The 15,641-nt window shown below is 42.5% G+C and overlaps 1 protein-coding gene across 7 annotated transcripts in view; it reads right to left on the minus strand.

The window, feature by feature from the left end:
• The window catches only part of MYO6 (myosin VI), a 416,768-nt gene that overhangs the window by 228,456 nt on the left and 172,671 nt on the right, over positions 1–15,641 (minus strand). For all 7 annotated transcript variants that reach the window (XM_077487353.1, XM_077487359.1, XM_077487358.1 and 4 more), the window contains one exon: positions 3,010–3,090. In XM_077487353.1, the coding sequence (XP_077343479.1) occupies positions 3,010–3,090 (81 nt within the window). The remainder of the gene's footprint in view (positions 1–3,009; positions 3,091–15,641) is intronic.

Here is a 15,641-nt window from a genome sequence, read left to right on the forward strand (position 1 = left end):
ATTTCTCAACTCCAGTTCTCAAGTACCCCCAAGAGCTCATGTTTTCCATTGTTTTGCAGAGGTGATTTGGTCATTTTCACTGCCTTAGTAATTACCACAGCCTTTCATCTGGGGGAAATCTTGAAAACATGAGATGTTAGAGGTACCTGAGAAATAGAGTTGAGAAACATTGATGTAGAGCATTACCTCAGCTTCCACAGGTCTTTTCCGGAATCCTGGTCCAAGTAAAACGCAACTTCAGGTCACAAAAACTCATGAGGAAATACAGAGAAACTGCAGTGGTCACTGCATATTTATTAAACTTGCACTGATAAAATTGCACTTACATGTACATAGTAAAACATGCACTTGAAAAACAAGGTTATCCAGTCCATGGTTGTTACCAGGCTCGGAATCCTCTGACATACAGTTAGACTGAGCATGATGACATCACACGCCCCTACTCCCTGTCTACTCCTTCCAAACTTTCTCAAAGGCCTTAGTCTGCATTCACACCTGAACAGAATGTATTCCTGGCATGTATGAAGCTTTTTTCAGGTGTATTACAGCCATTTTACAGGCATTTGTGCACCTGTATCAAGCTTCTGGAGTGTTTTTCTTGGGCTGGGCAAGGGGAGGAAAGCAGTTCTGTAGGAGGAGAGGAATTCTTCAGGCACAAAAGCATGCATATATACAGTGTATACATATATACACTGAAGTCTATAGTATCAAAAATGATGATGCTCAAAAAAAAAAAACGTTTTCTCTGTACGGAGTAGAATGACAATGTACACGTGTGAATAGGACCAATTACAAAGAATGCGATTCTGCATAGTCAAGGGCAGTAAGGCATATTAAACCACTCAAATGTGAATGGAGGCTTAAAGCTAAATTATCCAGAATTTGCCATTCGTATGAATACTGAACACCACTGTTCTTAGTTTAGTGGTGTGAAATCCATGCTAACATTTCAGTTAGTAAGTTTGTAATGCAATAGGAGAGTGAAGGAGTAAGGTGAGGAATACAGTAAGAGATTTGGGTGTCTTCACCATAGAGGTAGTATTGGAATGGTTCCAATAGAGAGATTTACCCTCACTTCCTTCTCATCTGGCTGGCTGTATGCTCCACCTGCAGTTCCCAGGAAGTGGGAAAGCACAGAAAATGTTATGTTTATAGATTTTGAGCTACTTAACGTCCATGTACATAAGAGGCCTTTAATTTCTGTCTGTGCTACTGTTGGATACCGCCCCTTACTTCCACCCCGGATAGTAGCAAAACCTCGACAGGGGTTTTAAACCTTTTCCACTCTATCCAAGGAGACAACCACTCACCCAATTCGACAGTTTGGTCTCATCCAACCTTTTCTCATTAACATTTCAATAGTGATGTAACAAGTGATTTAATATTTTTATACATTATCTTATTATTATCATTATTAGTACTACTATTACTTTTTATTATTACACAGGATTTATATAGCACAGCACATCACAGTTACAATTCAAGACTAGAGGGTTAAGAGGGCCTTGCTTGTAAAAGCTTACAATCTAAAAGGGTATGGCCAGGGCAGGACTTACCATTGGGCTTGACTGGGCTCAAGCCCATGGGCCCCTCCCAATAGGGGGCCCCGCCAAGATACATAGCCGAGTGTACTCAGCTTGGCTCCACTCGCAGCCACGCCCTATGATGGACATAACACAGGGACAGGGCGTGATTGTGAGCCGAGTCAAGTACACTCGGTTACTCTCGGCTCCGCTCGGGACTGCGAGAGGACCCGAGAGCTGCCAAGAGGACCCGAGCCGCAGAGAGGACCCGAGAGCCACCGAGATACAGAGTCTGCGCCATTTTTAAACTTCAAGACTGCAATAATAAGGCTGCAAATGACAAGGCTACACTGACAAGGCTGCAAATGACACTGACAAGGCTGCAGATGGATGGGCAAGGCTGCATATGGACACTGATAAGGCTGCATTGATGGGCATTTAAATGTAAGTTTTTTTCCTTAAACTTCCCTCTTAAACTTGGAGTGCGTGTTATATGCTGGCGCGTGTTATACGCCTATAAATATGGTAATGTATAGAAGGTAGGGCCTGAAAGTGACTCAAGCCCAGGGGCCCCCACCCCCCTAAGTCCTGCCCTGGGTATGGCAAGGGATACATAAATGAGCAGAATGAGCATGAGGTAATGAGTGCAGTAATAGGGAAAGGGCAGGACTTTGCATGATACATATAAGCTGTAAGGTGAAGAAGGGGAAAAGGAATGAGAGTACAGACGACACTGTGAAAACTGGCAAGCTCTTTAGTAAGAATCGCTAATAGGGATTTTAGTACCGTGTAAACGCTATCCTGCTCCTCTAAAACATTGGCCCCTAATGTCAAGCATGGGTCCCTGTTAGCTAAAGCAATACATCCATGACAGAAGATACCCTGGACAAGAAAACTACAAAGTTACCTGGTATATTCATGGTTCGCATTTAGCTAAATAAACTGCAGGACCCCTCTTAAAATGCCTGGCTCTGTCTGACTTCAAAAAGTTTCAGTCAAAGCTCCAGAACAAGCATTCTGTAAATGAGTGTCAGAACTATTACTACTACTACACTTATTTAGAGTCAGCAGCTCAGACACCACTGACATTAAGGCATCAGAATGACAGCCAGGAAAATGGCATCCTCATAGAAGTGCTCAGCAATGGCAACCTCTATTAATCTACATTGTCCCTTTAAATTACAGTACAGAGATTTAAGGTAAGCATGCACAGTGCAGTAAACCAGGAAAATCAATAACATTTCAGCGTACAGTACTCATGCCTGTGAAAAAAATCTTAATATTTGCTATGGGAACTGCATTTTATTATTTTCTTTTTGAAAAAGTGCTATGTTTTAATGCATATACATTTTTTTTTTCAGTTAAGAGTGCGTTTTATTTGCAATCTAACTTTGTGAGTCAGTGTGAATAAAAATATAGTATATAAATCGGCCTTTGCAAAAGTACATATAACGATATTGTTTAATGTAGAGTTAATTTTGCTTACCTCAGGACTCTTACGGTTCTGTAAAATCTGTTTATCAGTCTCCTTGGAAGCAAAATACCTGGTGCAGCCTCGATTCAAATACTACAGAAAAGCAAAGTACAAGAAATTAAATGCGATAATATAAAAAAGTTTGATGGAAATAGTGGACACAATTAGACAGAATTTCAGAATCTGGAATTTACTGAATGAGCCATATCAAACATGCAAGTCAAATAAAGACATTGGCACTTGTCATTGTTGACAAAATGATTTGTGATGCATTTTAGGGTCATTCGAGGGTCTGTTCTGTAGCCCTAAAAGCATACACACCAAACAGACATTAAACGAGGCATCTTTAACCACTTCCGGACTGCCGCACGCCGATATATGTCCTTACTTTGAAGTGTGATTTCGTTGTTATGACAGCAGCTAGCTGCCACAACCCTCTTGTTCGGCTGGTGGTCCGGTTTCCGATAGTAGTGGTCTCTGCAGTGGATTCACCGCAAGATCACTTTTATCAGTGGCAGGAGAGGGACCACCCTCCTCCATGCTGTTGTGCCCTCCGCCATCGACAGCGGCGGAGGCGATCAGATCCTTTCAGCTCTGTGGCATGGAGACGAGTGAGGCTAAGATGGACCTCACCCATCTCCATAGCATTGCAGGGCAGAAGTGATGTCAAAACATCACCTCCGCCCATAGCTCTTAAGTGGTCTTTTTTTTAATTTTATTTTTTATTGCATTTTAGTGTAAATATGAGATCTGAGGTCTTCTTGACCCCAGATTTCATATTTAAGAGGTCCTGTCATGCTTTTTTCTATTACAAGGGATGTTTACATTCCTTGTAATAGGGGGAAAAAAGTGATTTTTTTTTAAAGAACAGTGTAAAAATAAAAAGGTAAAATAAATAAAATAAAAAATTAGTTTTTTTAAAACGCGCCCCCCTCCCGCCGAGCTCGCGTGCAGAAGCAACCGCATACGTGAGTAGGACCCGCATAAGGTGTTCAAACCACACATATGAGGTATCGCCGCGATCGGTAGAGCGAGAGAAATAATTCTAGCTCTAGACCTCCTCTATAATTTAAAACATGCAACCTGAAGAATTCTTTAAACGGCTCTTATGGAGATTTTTAAGGGTGAAAGTTTGTCGCCATTCCACAAGCGGAAGCAATTTTGAAGCGTGACATGTTGGGTATCAATTTACTTGGCGTAACATTATCTTTCACAATATAAAAAAAAATTGGGCTAACCTAACTGTTTATTTTTTTCATTCAAAAATGTGTATTTTTGCCAAAAAAACTGTGCTTGTAAGACCGCTGCGCAAATACAGTGTGACAGAGAGTATTGCAACAACTGCCATTTTATTCTCTAGGGTTCTAGCAAAAAAAAAAAACTTGCTTTTAACTTGTAAACACTGAGGGCCGGTTCACACAGCGAGGCGAGGCGACACGGCTCGCCTCGCCTCGCTCCCGCAAGTCACCCCCGTTCAGTACTATGGAACCGTTCTGAGAGGAGCGACTCGAGTCGCTCCGACTCAGAAAAAAGGTTCCTGTACTACTTCGGGGCGACTTCGGGGGCGACTTGCATTGACTTCTATACAGAAGTCCTCTGCAAGTCGCCGCTGAGCTCCCCGCAGGTCGCGGCGAGATAAGTCGGAGACGCCTCGCCGCACCTCGCTGTGTGAACCGGCCCTGACTCTGAAAAACAGGCTCGGTCCTTAAGTGGTTAAGATAAACAATACATCAAAGTGTCAAAAGAACATCACATTTAATTAAATATACATATTTTCGAATATTTTGTACAAACTGTAGGAACATATTGCTTCTGGGCAGGTGTATCAATAGATTTCATGAACTTTGTACACATCACAATGAATGTAACAAACATCATACAGTCATTTTTAATCTATACGAGAAGTGTGGCATACCTATCATAGAAACACAATGAAGGCACTCATATGCTGGTCCTTTTTAAAAAAATAAATAAATTGGAAATCCCATCAATTTACTAGTCTCTATTGGCATCAGTGTGCTCACAGGTTTAATAAACCACACACTGCAAAGTTCAATAGCTCAAAATAAACATCTGTGTAGGTTTTCATTTATCCAGACATGGAATAGCTAAGAGTAAAGTCACAACTAAACTATAACTGAACATGTTCTGTAATTTTAAAGACCTTTCAATACTTCTCCAATTGTTTCCTCAGTTTAAATGAGTATTGACAACAAAGCCTATATAAGCATATGTGGGTTTAAATTCTGGGGCTTATTCCCAACATCTCTTGGGTGAGTGCCAAAACATCATCAACATTGCATAATCACTCAATAACTAAAGTTTTAATACAATGCCCCAATATGATACCCCGCCACACCGTCCTATACCCAGTATCTACTGGCATCAGTGTGCTTAATAAACCACAAAATGCAAAGTTCAATAGCTCACAAGAACCAAAACAAAGGCTTTCATTTTTCCAGAACACGGTATAGCTAGCAGTAGTAAAGTCACAATTGAACTACAACTGAGCCCGTTCTGTGATTTTAAAGACATTCCAATACTAATACGGGCCATATATGGAGCAAATCCCAGCCAGGAGAACACTGTGATTATTGCTAGTGGTTATACCAGCCGCTAGCAATAATCGTATGTAAAATCTGGCAGGCTGGTTGTACCCAAAAAACGACTGATCAACTTGGTACATTCAGTCTGCCCATACATGGCTTGAATCTCGGACGGTTCCTGCTGAATGGTTTCCACAGTTTAAATGAGTGTTGGGAACAAACTCTATATAGGCATACGTGGGTATATATTCCAGGGTTTATTCCCAACATCTCTTGGGTGAGTGCCAAAACGTTTAACACTACTTAATGACTCAATAACTAACGTTTCAATACACTTGTCCCAGTATAACCTCCCGCCACATCATCCTACACCCTAATAGAATAAGAGATCCCATATGCAAGCTTCTGGCTGTAAAGGCTTAATGCCAGTGGCCTGTTCACTGCAACACGTGCTCAGCCCTCCTCCAAAGAGCTGATGATCCACTTCCCTATTTGGCAGGTATTTCACTCTTCTCTATAGAAGATGTGTGTTAATCTGAATGGGATCATAATGAGAAGGGCGACAGGGGTCATATGGCAGGCAATTAAATTTAATCTAAAGTGAACCTAAACCTTGCTATCCTTTTCAGACATCTTAGATAGTTTTAACTACAACTGTCATGGTGATCCACATGTGATAAGTTATGAATCCAGCTATTAGATGGTTTGACAGATTGGGAGAAAGTACAAACAAATGTGACAGTTAGCATTCCCGACATGCCGACATGCAATATCTCTTCTGCAATAAAAGAAACCTACGTGCCTGCTCACAGTCTTCTTTTGCATGTACACTGAGCTGTGTAAGTGCAGCCAGTGGCGTAACTAGAGCCTTCAGGGCCCCGATGCAAGAAACCATGAAGGGCCCCCCGGAAACCCCAGCCAGGGCCCTTCCCTCCGAATCCGGCGGTGGAACTCCAGGGTGTGGTCACAGGTATGACCTTTGTGAGCCCTGTAGTTCCACCACTGGTATCAGTAGTTTTTATTAATTTTTTTACATTTTTAGGTGCCCCATTGGGGGACTGTCCCTAGGCAGGATTGGGTCCCCGTCCCCAGAAGAGATGAGGTCCTTTTCTCCAGGGCAGATGAAGTTACTGCCCCCAAGGGACGTGGGGGTCCCTGTCCCCACGTGAGAAGGGGTCCCTGTCCCCAGGGGGATATGGAGGGGGTATGTAATAGTGTGTGCTAGCTGCCTATGCTGCTGCCAGCCATATGTAGAGAGGGCTGCATGGGCCCCCTGCATCACAGGGCCCAGTTGCGGTCGCGACTGCTGCACCCCCTATAGTTACGCCCCTGAGTGCAGCCTAGTTTACACATATACAGAACCTGTGTTGAGAGTGACTTCATCCCTGAGAGTAACATCATCCTGCACTGGCCCAGCAGTCAAAAGAAGCTGGGTGGAAGTTTCAGCGAGGGGCATTGGACTGTTAATGAAGAGGAAAGTATCACAGAGTTAGCTCGACTAACTTTTAAGACACAAGAAAATAGAAAATGAAAAACGTAGTTTTAAAGACTAATGGAACAGATAGATGTTGAACTGAGGGGACGCGGTTTCCGTTATAGTTTTAGGGAAGAAAGAACGATTAAAAAAAGATCAGAAAATGAAAAAAGGTGCAAAACCGTAGTACTAAAAACTAAAGTACTGGTTCCTGTATGCATCTCAGGATACTGTTTTCAGTTTTGCCAAGCCTAATTGTACAGGGTTGTTCTCATAACCTCCTGTCTCAGTATCACTCTGGGGGAGTAGTTGTTACAGGGACAAACATTGTCAGATGTTCTAACCATTTCCCATGTTTTTGCCTGTGTCTCCATTTGAGAAGTTTCCTATCACTACCTGTACTAAAGGCAAAATCTTCCGAAAATTGACTTATGCCTCGTACACACGATCGGAAATTCGGCCAGCAAAAGACCGATGAGAGCTTTTGGTCAGAAAATGCGATCGTGTGTATGCTCCATCAGACTTTTGCTGGCCGAATTTTGGCAAGCAAAAGATTGAGAGCATGTTCCCAATTTTTTGGTTGGAAAAAGTTCCTATCAGAAAATGCGCTTGTGTATGCAATTCCAACACGCAAAAACTCATGCATGCTCAGATTCAACTATGAGATGGAAGCTATTGGCTACCGACTATTGAACTTCCTTTTTCTAGTCCCGTCATACGTGTTGTACGTCCCCACATTCTTGAAGGTCGGAAATTGGTGTGATCGTGTGTATGCAAGACAGCTTGAGCGAAATCCCGTTGGAATTCCTTTGGGAAAACCATCAGACCTTTTTCCCGATCAAAATGCTGATCCTGTGTATGCGGCATTAGGCTCATTCCACACCTTAGTGTTCCGTTCTGTGGGTGGAATTGCCGCAATTCTGCCCGCGATTCAGAAACGCCACAAATCATGGTACGCCCTTGTGATCTGAATGGCACCAAATCGCGGCATGATTCTGCTGCTATTGTCGCCCAATGAATCGCAGTAAGAACACGCAAACAGAATTGCAGGGACGCCTTAAAGAAGTTCTTGCACTTCTTTCGGGTGTACCACAATTTTACCGCAATTCATTGGGCAACAATTGTGGCAAAAATCGCAACGCGATTTGGTGCCATTGGAAATATCATGGATCACAGGGGCGCCCCGCGATTTGCAGCGTTTCTGAACCATGGACAGAATTGCAGCGATTTCGCCCACAAAACGGAATGCCAAGGTGCGAATGGAGCCTTAAAACAGAAATAAAAACAAGGCAAGTTCTAATCCCTCCCCTGATAGGCATGTAGCTGGGCTTGAAATACACTACGAGTTTATGTTAACACTTTCACATGATTCATTAACATCACAATAACTAAACCAAGTTCTTTAGCGGGAAGCAGTAAAAAGGGTTACTATTCAACTAGCCATTTCCCATCTGTTCAAAGTACCAGTTGTCAGAGGCTAGTGTAATCCTTAAAATCCCTTGTGGCATCTACAATTAAAAACATATCTCACTCTGCATGTTTCAGTGGAAATGACAGTGTTCATGATAATGTAAAGTAATAAAATATGTGGAAAGAAGCAGCAGGTTAAAGCTGACAGCATACCTAGCAAACTCTAATTTAGGGCTTTAGCTGTGCACAGGGAAAACAGATTATTATTCTCCACCAGAGACATCGACGGCACCAGAAAGTTAAACATCTTACTTAGAAGCTTGGCTACAGTTTGTCTTCTAAAGTAATTGCAGTTTTAATAGACCTGACATTTCTGTTTGCAGTCTCCGGCCCACTGAGGGGCACCATCAGATAGGTTTCATTTCAATTTTAATCATTTCAGAGCGTTTTTTTTTTTTTCCATTGGAGCACTTGCTAAGAGTAATGTTCTCCAACTGAGACATTGGGCTTTCCAAGCCTACTACTGATGCAACCTGACTGCTCTCTGCAGCTGACTAATCAGCAGCGTCAGCCAGCAGCCTTCCGAATGTAAGGGTCATTTACTGGATCATTCACAATTGTCAGCCAAACATGTATATCTGATCTAAGTGATTACTGCTGTCTTCAGAGAGAAAAACAGATGTGCTACAGCCTGACAGGCCACATGCCAGCTCACTTAGAGATCTTCAATATAAATCATAAATCAGATACAACCCGCTAAGAAGAAAAATGTGCCCCTGATGACTAGAGGTAGCTCCAGCCACAGAGATAATCTGTCATCATATCATTCTAAATAGAAGGGGGGGATTTCATTTTAATCTGGTCTTTCATTCTGCTTGCTGCACTTGCCAAAAGAAAAAAGAAAAAAAGAAGTTAGATTTCGCAGTTCATAAAAAGAACTAGGACCACAGTTTTAGGTATGTACTGGGGCCTATACAAACTAGTGGGTGATGAGCTTTGTACAATGTGCACTTGCTGGAATGCATTGAGTAGGGGTGGGTACATCACGGTACACAGAGCCATAGTAGTTACTATGTGGGTTATAGGCCACCTTCAGGTGATGGACACTGGCACACCCTAAGACAAGAAGTCCACTCCCTATATAAACCCTCCTATTACTGGGGAGTAACCTCAGTTTTGTAGCAAAGCAATACACATGTATACCAAAAAATAATGGAGGGAAATCTGTGTCCCGTGATGTACTACAAAAGAAAAGGAATTTACAGGTAAGCCGTTTAAAAAATCCTATTTTCTTGTCCTACATCACGGGACACGAAGCAATGTCATTGCTATGTCCCATAGCATAGCCAACTGAAGGGAGGGAAACACAACAAAAGGAGGCCACTAAGAGACTAGAGGACTTATACTGTAGCCTGCAGTACACTGCGCACAAAGGCGATATCCTCATGACCTTTTACATCCATTTGATAGAATCTGGTAAATGTATGGACTGAAGACAAAATTGCGGCCTTGCAGATCTGAGCCATGGAGGCTTGGTGATGCACTGCCCAGGAAGTACTAAAAGCCCTGGTGGAGTACGCTTTTCCTCTTTAAACCATAAGCTTGAACAATCACTTGACAAATCCATTCAGAAATAATAGATTTCAACGCTGCCTGTCCTCTCTTAGGACCTTCTGGCAACACAAACAAAACGTCTGTTTTACAAATCTGAGTGGTCACCTTCAAATAGACCTTGACTGCTCTCAAGAGAATGTGGTGACCTTTCTTCCGCAGAACGAGGAATGAAGGCAGAGAAATATCCTGGTTTAAATTAAAACCTGATACTACCTTCGGTAGGAAATTAGGATGAGGACACAATATAACCTTATCCTTATGAATAATAAAATAAGGCTCTTTACAACAAAGAGCAGCCAACTAACATTCTCTTGCAGAAGATATGGCAACCCAAAAAATGAATTTCCTTGTCAAAAGGACCAAGGGAATATCTCGTATCGGCTCAAAAGGCTGTTTCTGTAATGCTGACAGGACTAAATTCAAGTCCCAAGGGTTCAGGGGTGACCTAACCGGAGGATTAATCTGTGTTAACCCCTGAATAAATCTATGAACCAGAGAGTGTGAAGCAAGTGGCCGTTGAAAAAACACCAATAAGGCAGACACCTGGCCTTTGATAGTACTCAAGGCCAGCTTCACTTCTAATCCCATCTGTAGAAATTCAAGGATCCTACCCATGACATATTTCCTGGGATGCCAACCCCTGTATTCACACCAGAAGACATATGCCTTCCAGACTCTAATATATGACTCTGGAGGCCAGCTTCCTAGCATTAACCAAAGTAGAAATTAATGAACCCGACAGCCCACGATCTTTCAGAATGTGGGTCTCAATAACCAAACCTTTATATTTAGCGTTTGTAAGGTAAGATGGAATACCGGACCTTGCAAGAGAAGGTCTGGCCATGGTGGTAGGATCCATTGGTCCCCTACCACCATCTTTACATACAAAGATCTCTTGGGCCACAAGAATCACCTCCTTCCCTTCCTGCTTGATCCTGTGAAGAAGGCGCAGAAGCAGGCTCGTTGATGCCACTGCGTTGCCAGATTTTATTTCCATGCTTGTATTTGCCTGTAATATGCGAGTACCCATTTACGCTTTTAATGTTAATAAAAGTTTTAAAAGGTATTTCACTATCAGGCTGTATTTTCTACTTTTTGGCCTATATTATGCATGGAAGAATCTCTGTCCTCAGTCACCCCAAAAGGTGGATAGCCATTTCATCTATTTTTGGGTCATCTCTCTGTCTACTCTGGTACCCATGAGAAGTTACAAGTTTTGCCAGCTGTTTTTTCGTGTGGATTTACATCAATAAACTCGTGTGACTCACTAGGTATATACCTAACTGGGTCCATTACATCTGGTAAGCCTCCTCTCAAGTGGTGGTGGATTTCTGCAAAGTATTCACTGAAGTCACTATAACTTCTCAAGATATTGCACTTTGTCACTATATTGTTTCACTTATGGACTCTTAACACGTTCACCTTGGTGGATATACGTATATCAATTTATTTTTTTGTATATTTGGATATAGTGTCTAAAACATAGAATCATTAATAGTGTTAATTTATGCAGAGTTTTTTTCACTATTAAAGTTGATTATATTATTTACACTGGTAAAAGATTATATAGATATTGTCATAATCTAAGCGCTGCACCTTTTTTATTATTTCACCATTTTGTTTGTTGCAGTAAGTCTGCGGTGCTGGCAGCTATTATTTATTTGTTGTTTGTGGATAGCGCGTTTTTTTCTCACTTTATATACAAGGCGCACAAGCAGAACAGGAGGGAATGCATAGATCAGTGAAAACTGATCCCACGGAAAAACCAAGGCATCTGTTCCGCATGCCAGTGGATCCTTTGTCCTTGAAACAAAGTTGTCGATCTTTTTGTTGAACCTGGACGCAAACAGATCCATGTCTGGAATTCCCCATCTTTTATATATTGACAGAAAGATGTTGGGGTGAAGAGACCATTCTCCTGGGAACAACGGTTGACGACTCCAGTAATCTGCCTGCCAATACTCTATTCCCGGAATGAAGACTGCTGATAGGCAAGGAATGTTGTCTTCTGCCCAAAATATGATACGATTTACCTCTCTCTGAGGCGCACAACTTCTTGCGCCCCCTTGGTGATATAGGCCACTGTTGTGGCATTGTCAGATTGGATTCGGACAGGACAACTCCGCAATCTGAGCGACCAGGCCTTCAGGGCCAGGCATGCTGCCTGAATCTCTAGAATATTGATGGGCAAGAATATTGATGGGCAAGGACATTTTTTTGTTTTGGACCATTTTCCTTGGACAGACGCTTCTTCCAGAACTGTTCCCCAGCCCAGAAGGCTGGCATCTGTTGTCACCACCTTCCAGGTAACTGGTAGGAAGGACTTTCCTTTCTGAAGATTCTTGGCGATCAACCACCAACTGAGGCTTTGACACACTTTGGGGGATAAATGCATTTGGGAAGTCTAGAGCTTTGACCTTCTAAGTTTACAGGATACTGTTTTGCAGCAGCCTTGAATGAAACTGTGCATAAGGAAGGGCCTCAAATGAATCTTTGCCTGGGGCAAAAACACCCTCTTCTGAGCTGTATCTATGATCAGGCCCAAGTACTGCAATCTCCTTAATGGTTTTAAGGAGGATTTCTCTAGATTGAGAATCCAACCTAGGTATTCCAGGTAGCTGACTGTGGTGACTAAACTCTGAATTAAGCGGGTTACCGACTGATCTATCAAGAGTAGATAGTCTAAATAAGCTAGAATCGTTATACACTGATCCCTTAATCTGGCGAAAGGGGGAGCCAGAACCTTTGTAAACACTTGAGGTGCAGTAGCTAGACCGAAAGGCAGAGCTACAAACTGAAAATGAAGATTTTCTATCTCGAAGCGTAGATATTTCTGGTGAGCAGGGGAAATGGGTACATGTAGATAAGCATCCTTGATGTCTATTGACGCTAGCAGTTCTCCACCTTGTAGAATGGAGACCACTGATTGGATTGACTCCATGCAAAAAGAGTGGATATTCAAAAAACGGTTTAGATCTTTGAGATCTAAAATGGGTCTAACACCCCAGTTTGGTTTTGGTACCATAAAAAGGTTTGAATAAAACCCTAACCCTCGCTCTTCCATGGGGACCACCAATATCACTTTTTGAGACAAGAGATGATCCAAAGCCAGAAAGAGAGACTTCTTTTTTTCTGGGTCTCTGGGAACATTTGATCTGAAAAAACGAGACCGTAACTCTCAGAACTCTAGTCTGTATCCTAGAGATATTGAGGAAGCCATCCATTTGTCTCGACACTGTTCCTGCCAGACCCTTGAGAACTGAAGAAGTCTTCACCCCCACTCGAGTGAGCGGGAGCGCCCCTTCATAAGGAGCTTTTAGTGTTTTGTTTAGTGGGTTTCCTCCCATAGGGCCTCTTTTGACCCTGAGATTTACCTCTTGAATTTGACGGTGGAAGCCTTCATGACTGCTTGGAGGCAGATGCCCCTGGCACTGGAGAAAAAGCTTGTTTAAAAGAAAAACGCTTAAAAGTCTTTTTAACTGGTGAAAGGCAACTTTTTCAATTAGAAATTCACTGAATGTATTTATCCAGATCCTCTCCAAACAACTGTTCACCATGAAATGGAAAATTAGCCAAGAGCTTTTTGCATGGCGCTTCGGCGGAACAATTTTTCAACCACAGATCTCTACGCACATGTAGAAGCCCGAGCATAAGCCGTGAAGTTTGGAGAATAGAATCTTTCATAGCGTCTAATGTAAAAGATAACACCTGTGATATCCCGGCCAAATCTTGGGCCTGCTGATCAGGAATAATCTTGAACATCTCCTTAAACTGGTCTTTTAAGGACTGACATACCCCGATCGCTGCCAGCGCAGGCTGAACCACTGAACCTGTCAGAGAAATATTGTTTTTAAATAGGAATTCCAACTTCTCATCTGTTGGATTCTTCAGCATTTAAGCATTGTCTACAGGACAAGTCAAGTTTTTGTTCACAGAGGATATAGCAGCGTCAATTACTGGAATCCCCCATTTCTTATGTGTTGAAAACTTTTTGGAGGAAAAAACTGTTTATTTGGGTGCTCCCACTCAGAATACATAAGCCTTTTCGGTAAAGAATGGATAGGAAAAGCATGAATAGGCTGGGGAGGCTTTAGTGAACCCAAACAAGAAGTGGGCTTATCGACTGACTCCGCCACTGGCAGCAAAAATGTGGAGCGGACCAATTCAGTGAGAGATTGTACCAACAACCTTTCCTGTGAACCCGATCCATCCATATTAGACTCTTTAGAAGAGGAGGAGTCAGCCTCTTCCAGGTCTCCTGAGAGAAAAGCATCATCTCTCACCCCCTGTTCCTCAGTTTGAGGGTCCTGGGTAATGGACGGGGACCTATTACGCTTAGTCCCACTCTGGGATGTGATTAAGGCATACATTTTTTGTTCCAAGCCTAAAATGGTTGAGGAAAAACCTTTTCAGTAATATATACAAGGGCTGCAGTGCTAAAAGCAGCTTCAATACCCAAAGTCCCTGATGGCTCACTCTGACCAGCCATATTACTCTCTGGGAAGGATGTCTTTTTTTTTTTTAGATGGTTTTAGACTTCCTAGTGGCTGTAGAAGTCTTTCTAGAGCCCTTTTTGTTTAGGCGTTTTTACCCCCTTCTGACCATAGCCCAATGCACAAAGCAGAGGTATTAACAGAAGGAACGCATCCACTGCTGCTATTTATGCTTAGCCTGATGCAATAGTAAATGTGTCAAAAGGAATGCCTGTGTCAGCAAACCTCTTTCATGAACCTCTTGCTCTTGATCCCTCCGTCAGCTTGCAGCAGTAAAAATGGTGCTTTAAAACACACATTCCCGCACTGGATATTGGAGGATGCCAACGCTGTGCTAAGCCCCACCCCCTCCGTCAACTCCGCCACCTCTTTTCTAAAAAAAAAAAAAAAAAAAGAGCTCTCACGCGAGCTTCTGATCCTATGGGATTCATTTACAGACAAAACCTCGTTTCTTCGGACATGAGGCCCAGGTATCATTCAATTTGGCCAAGAGTCACTTTGAATGGATCCAGCTGCATAGCTAGCCCCAGCAAGGATTGCTCCAGTGGAGCTCAGCACAGCACATCTTTACTTGTGACCAACACCTAAGACAATGGCAAAAAAAATGAGGTACTCCCAGTAGTGGAAGGGGTTATATAGGGAGTGGACTTCTTGTCTTAGGGTGTGCCAGTGTCCATCACCTGAAGGTGGCCTATAACCCACATAGTAACTACTATGGCTCTGTGTCCTGTGATGTACGATAAGAAATGCAACCAGCCCTACTTCTTTCAGCACTGAAACAATAAAGGCAGATTTCCCTGTCTAAATGCTGGGACTGCATTGGGCAGTGATTGCAGTCCAATGGGGATGAGGTGAAGAAACTATTATTGTAAGTATTAGGTATATCTATTAAACTAATGTAATCCAATATTCTTCCATACATTTTATAGATAAACTGCATTGTGCCAGGGTACACAGAATGAATACAACACAGTTTGCGCAGCGCTTTACAACATTACGGCAGACAGTACAATTACAACACAATTCAATACAGGGAAGAATCTGAGAGCCCTGCTCATTAGAGCTTACAATCTAGGAGGGAGGGTCAAATTATACAAAAGCTGTGGG

The sequence above is a fragment of the Lithobates pipiens genome, unplaced genomic scaffold, assembly GCF_037356315.1.
Source record: "Lithobates pipiens isolate NorthernLeopardFrog02 unplaced genomic scaffold, aLitPip1_a1.2 Scaffold_18, whole genome shotgun sequence".
Taxonomy (NCBI): Eukaryota; Metazoa; Chordata; class Amphibia; order Anura; family Ranidae; genus Lithobates; species Lithobates pipiens.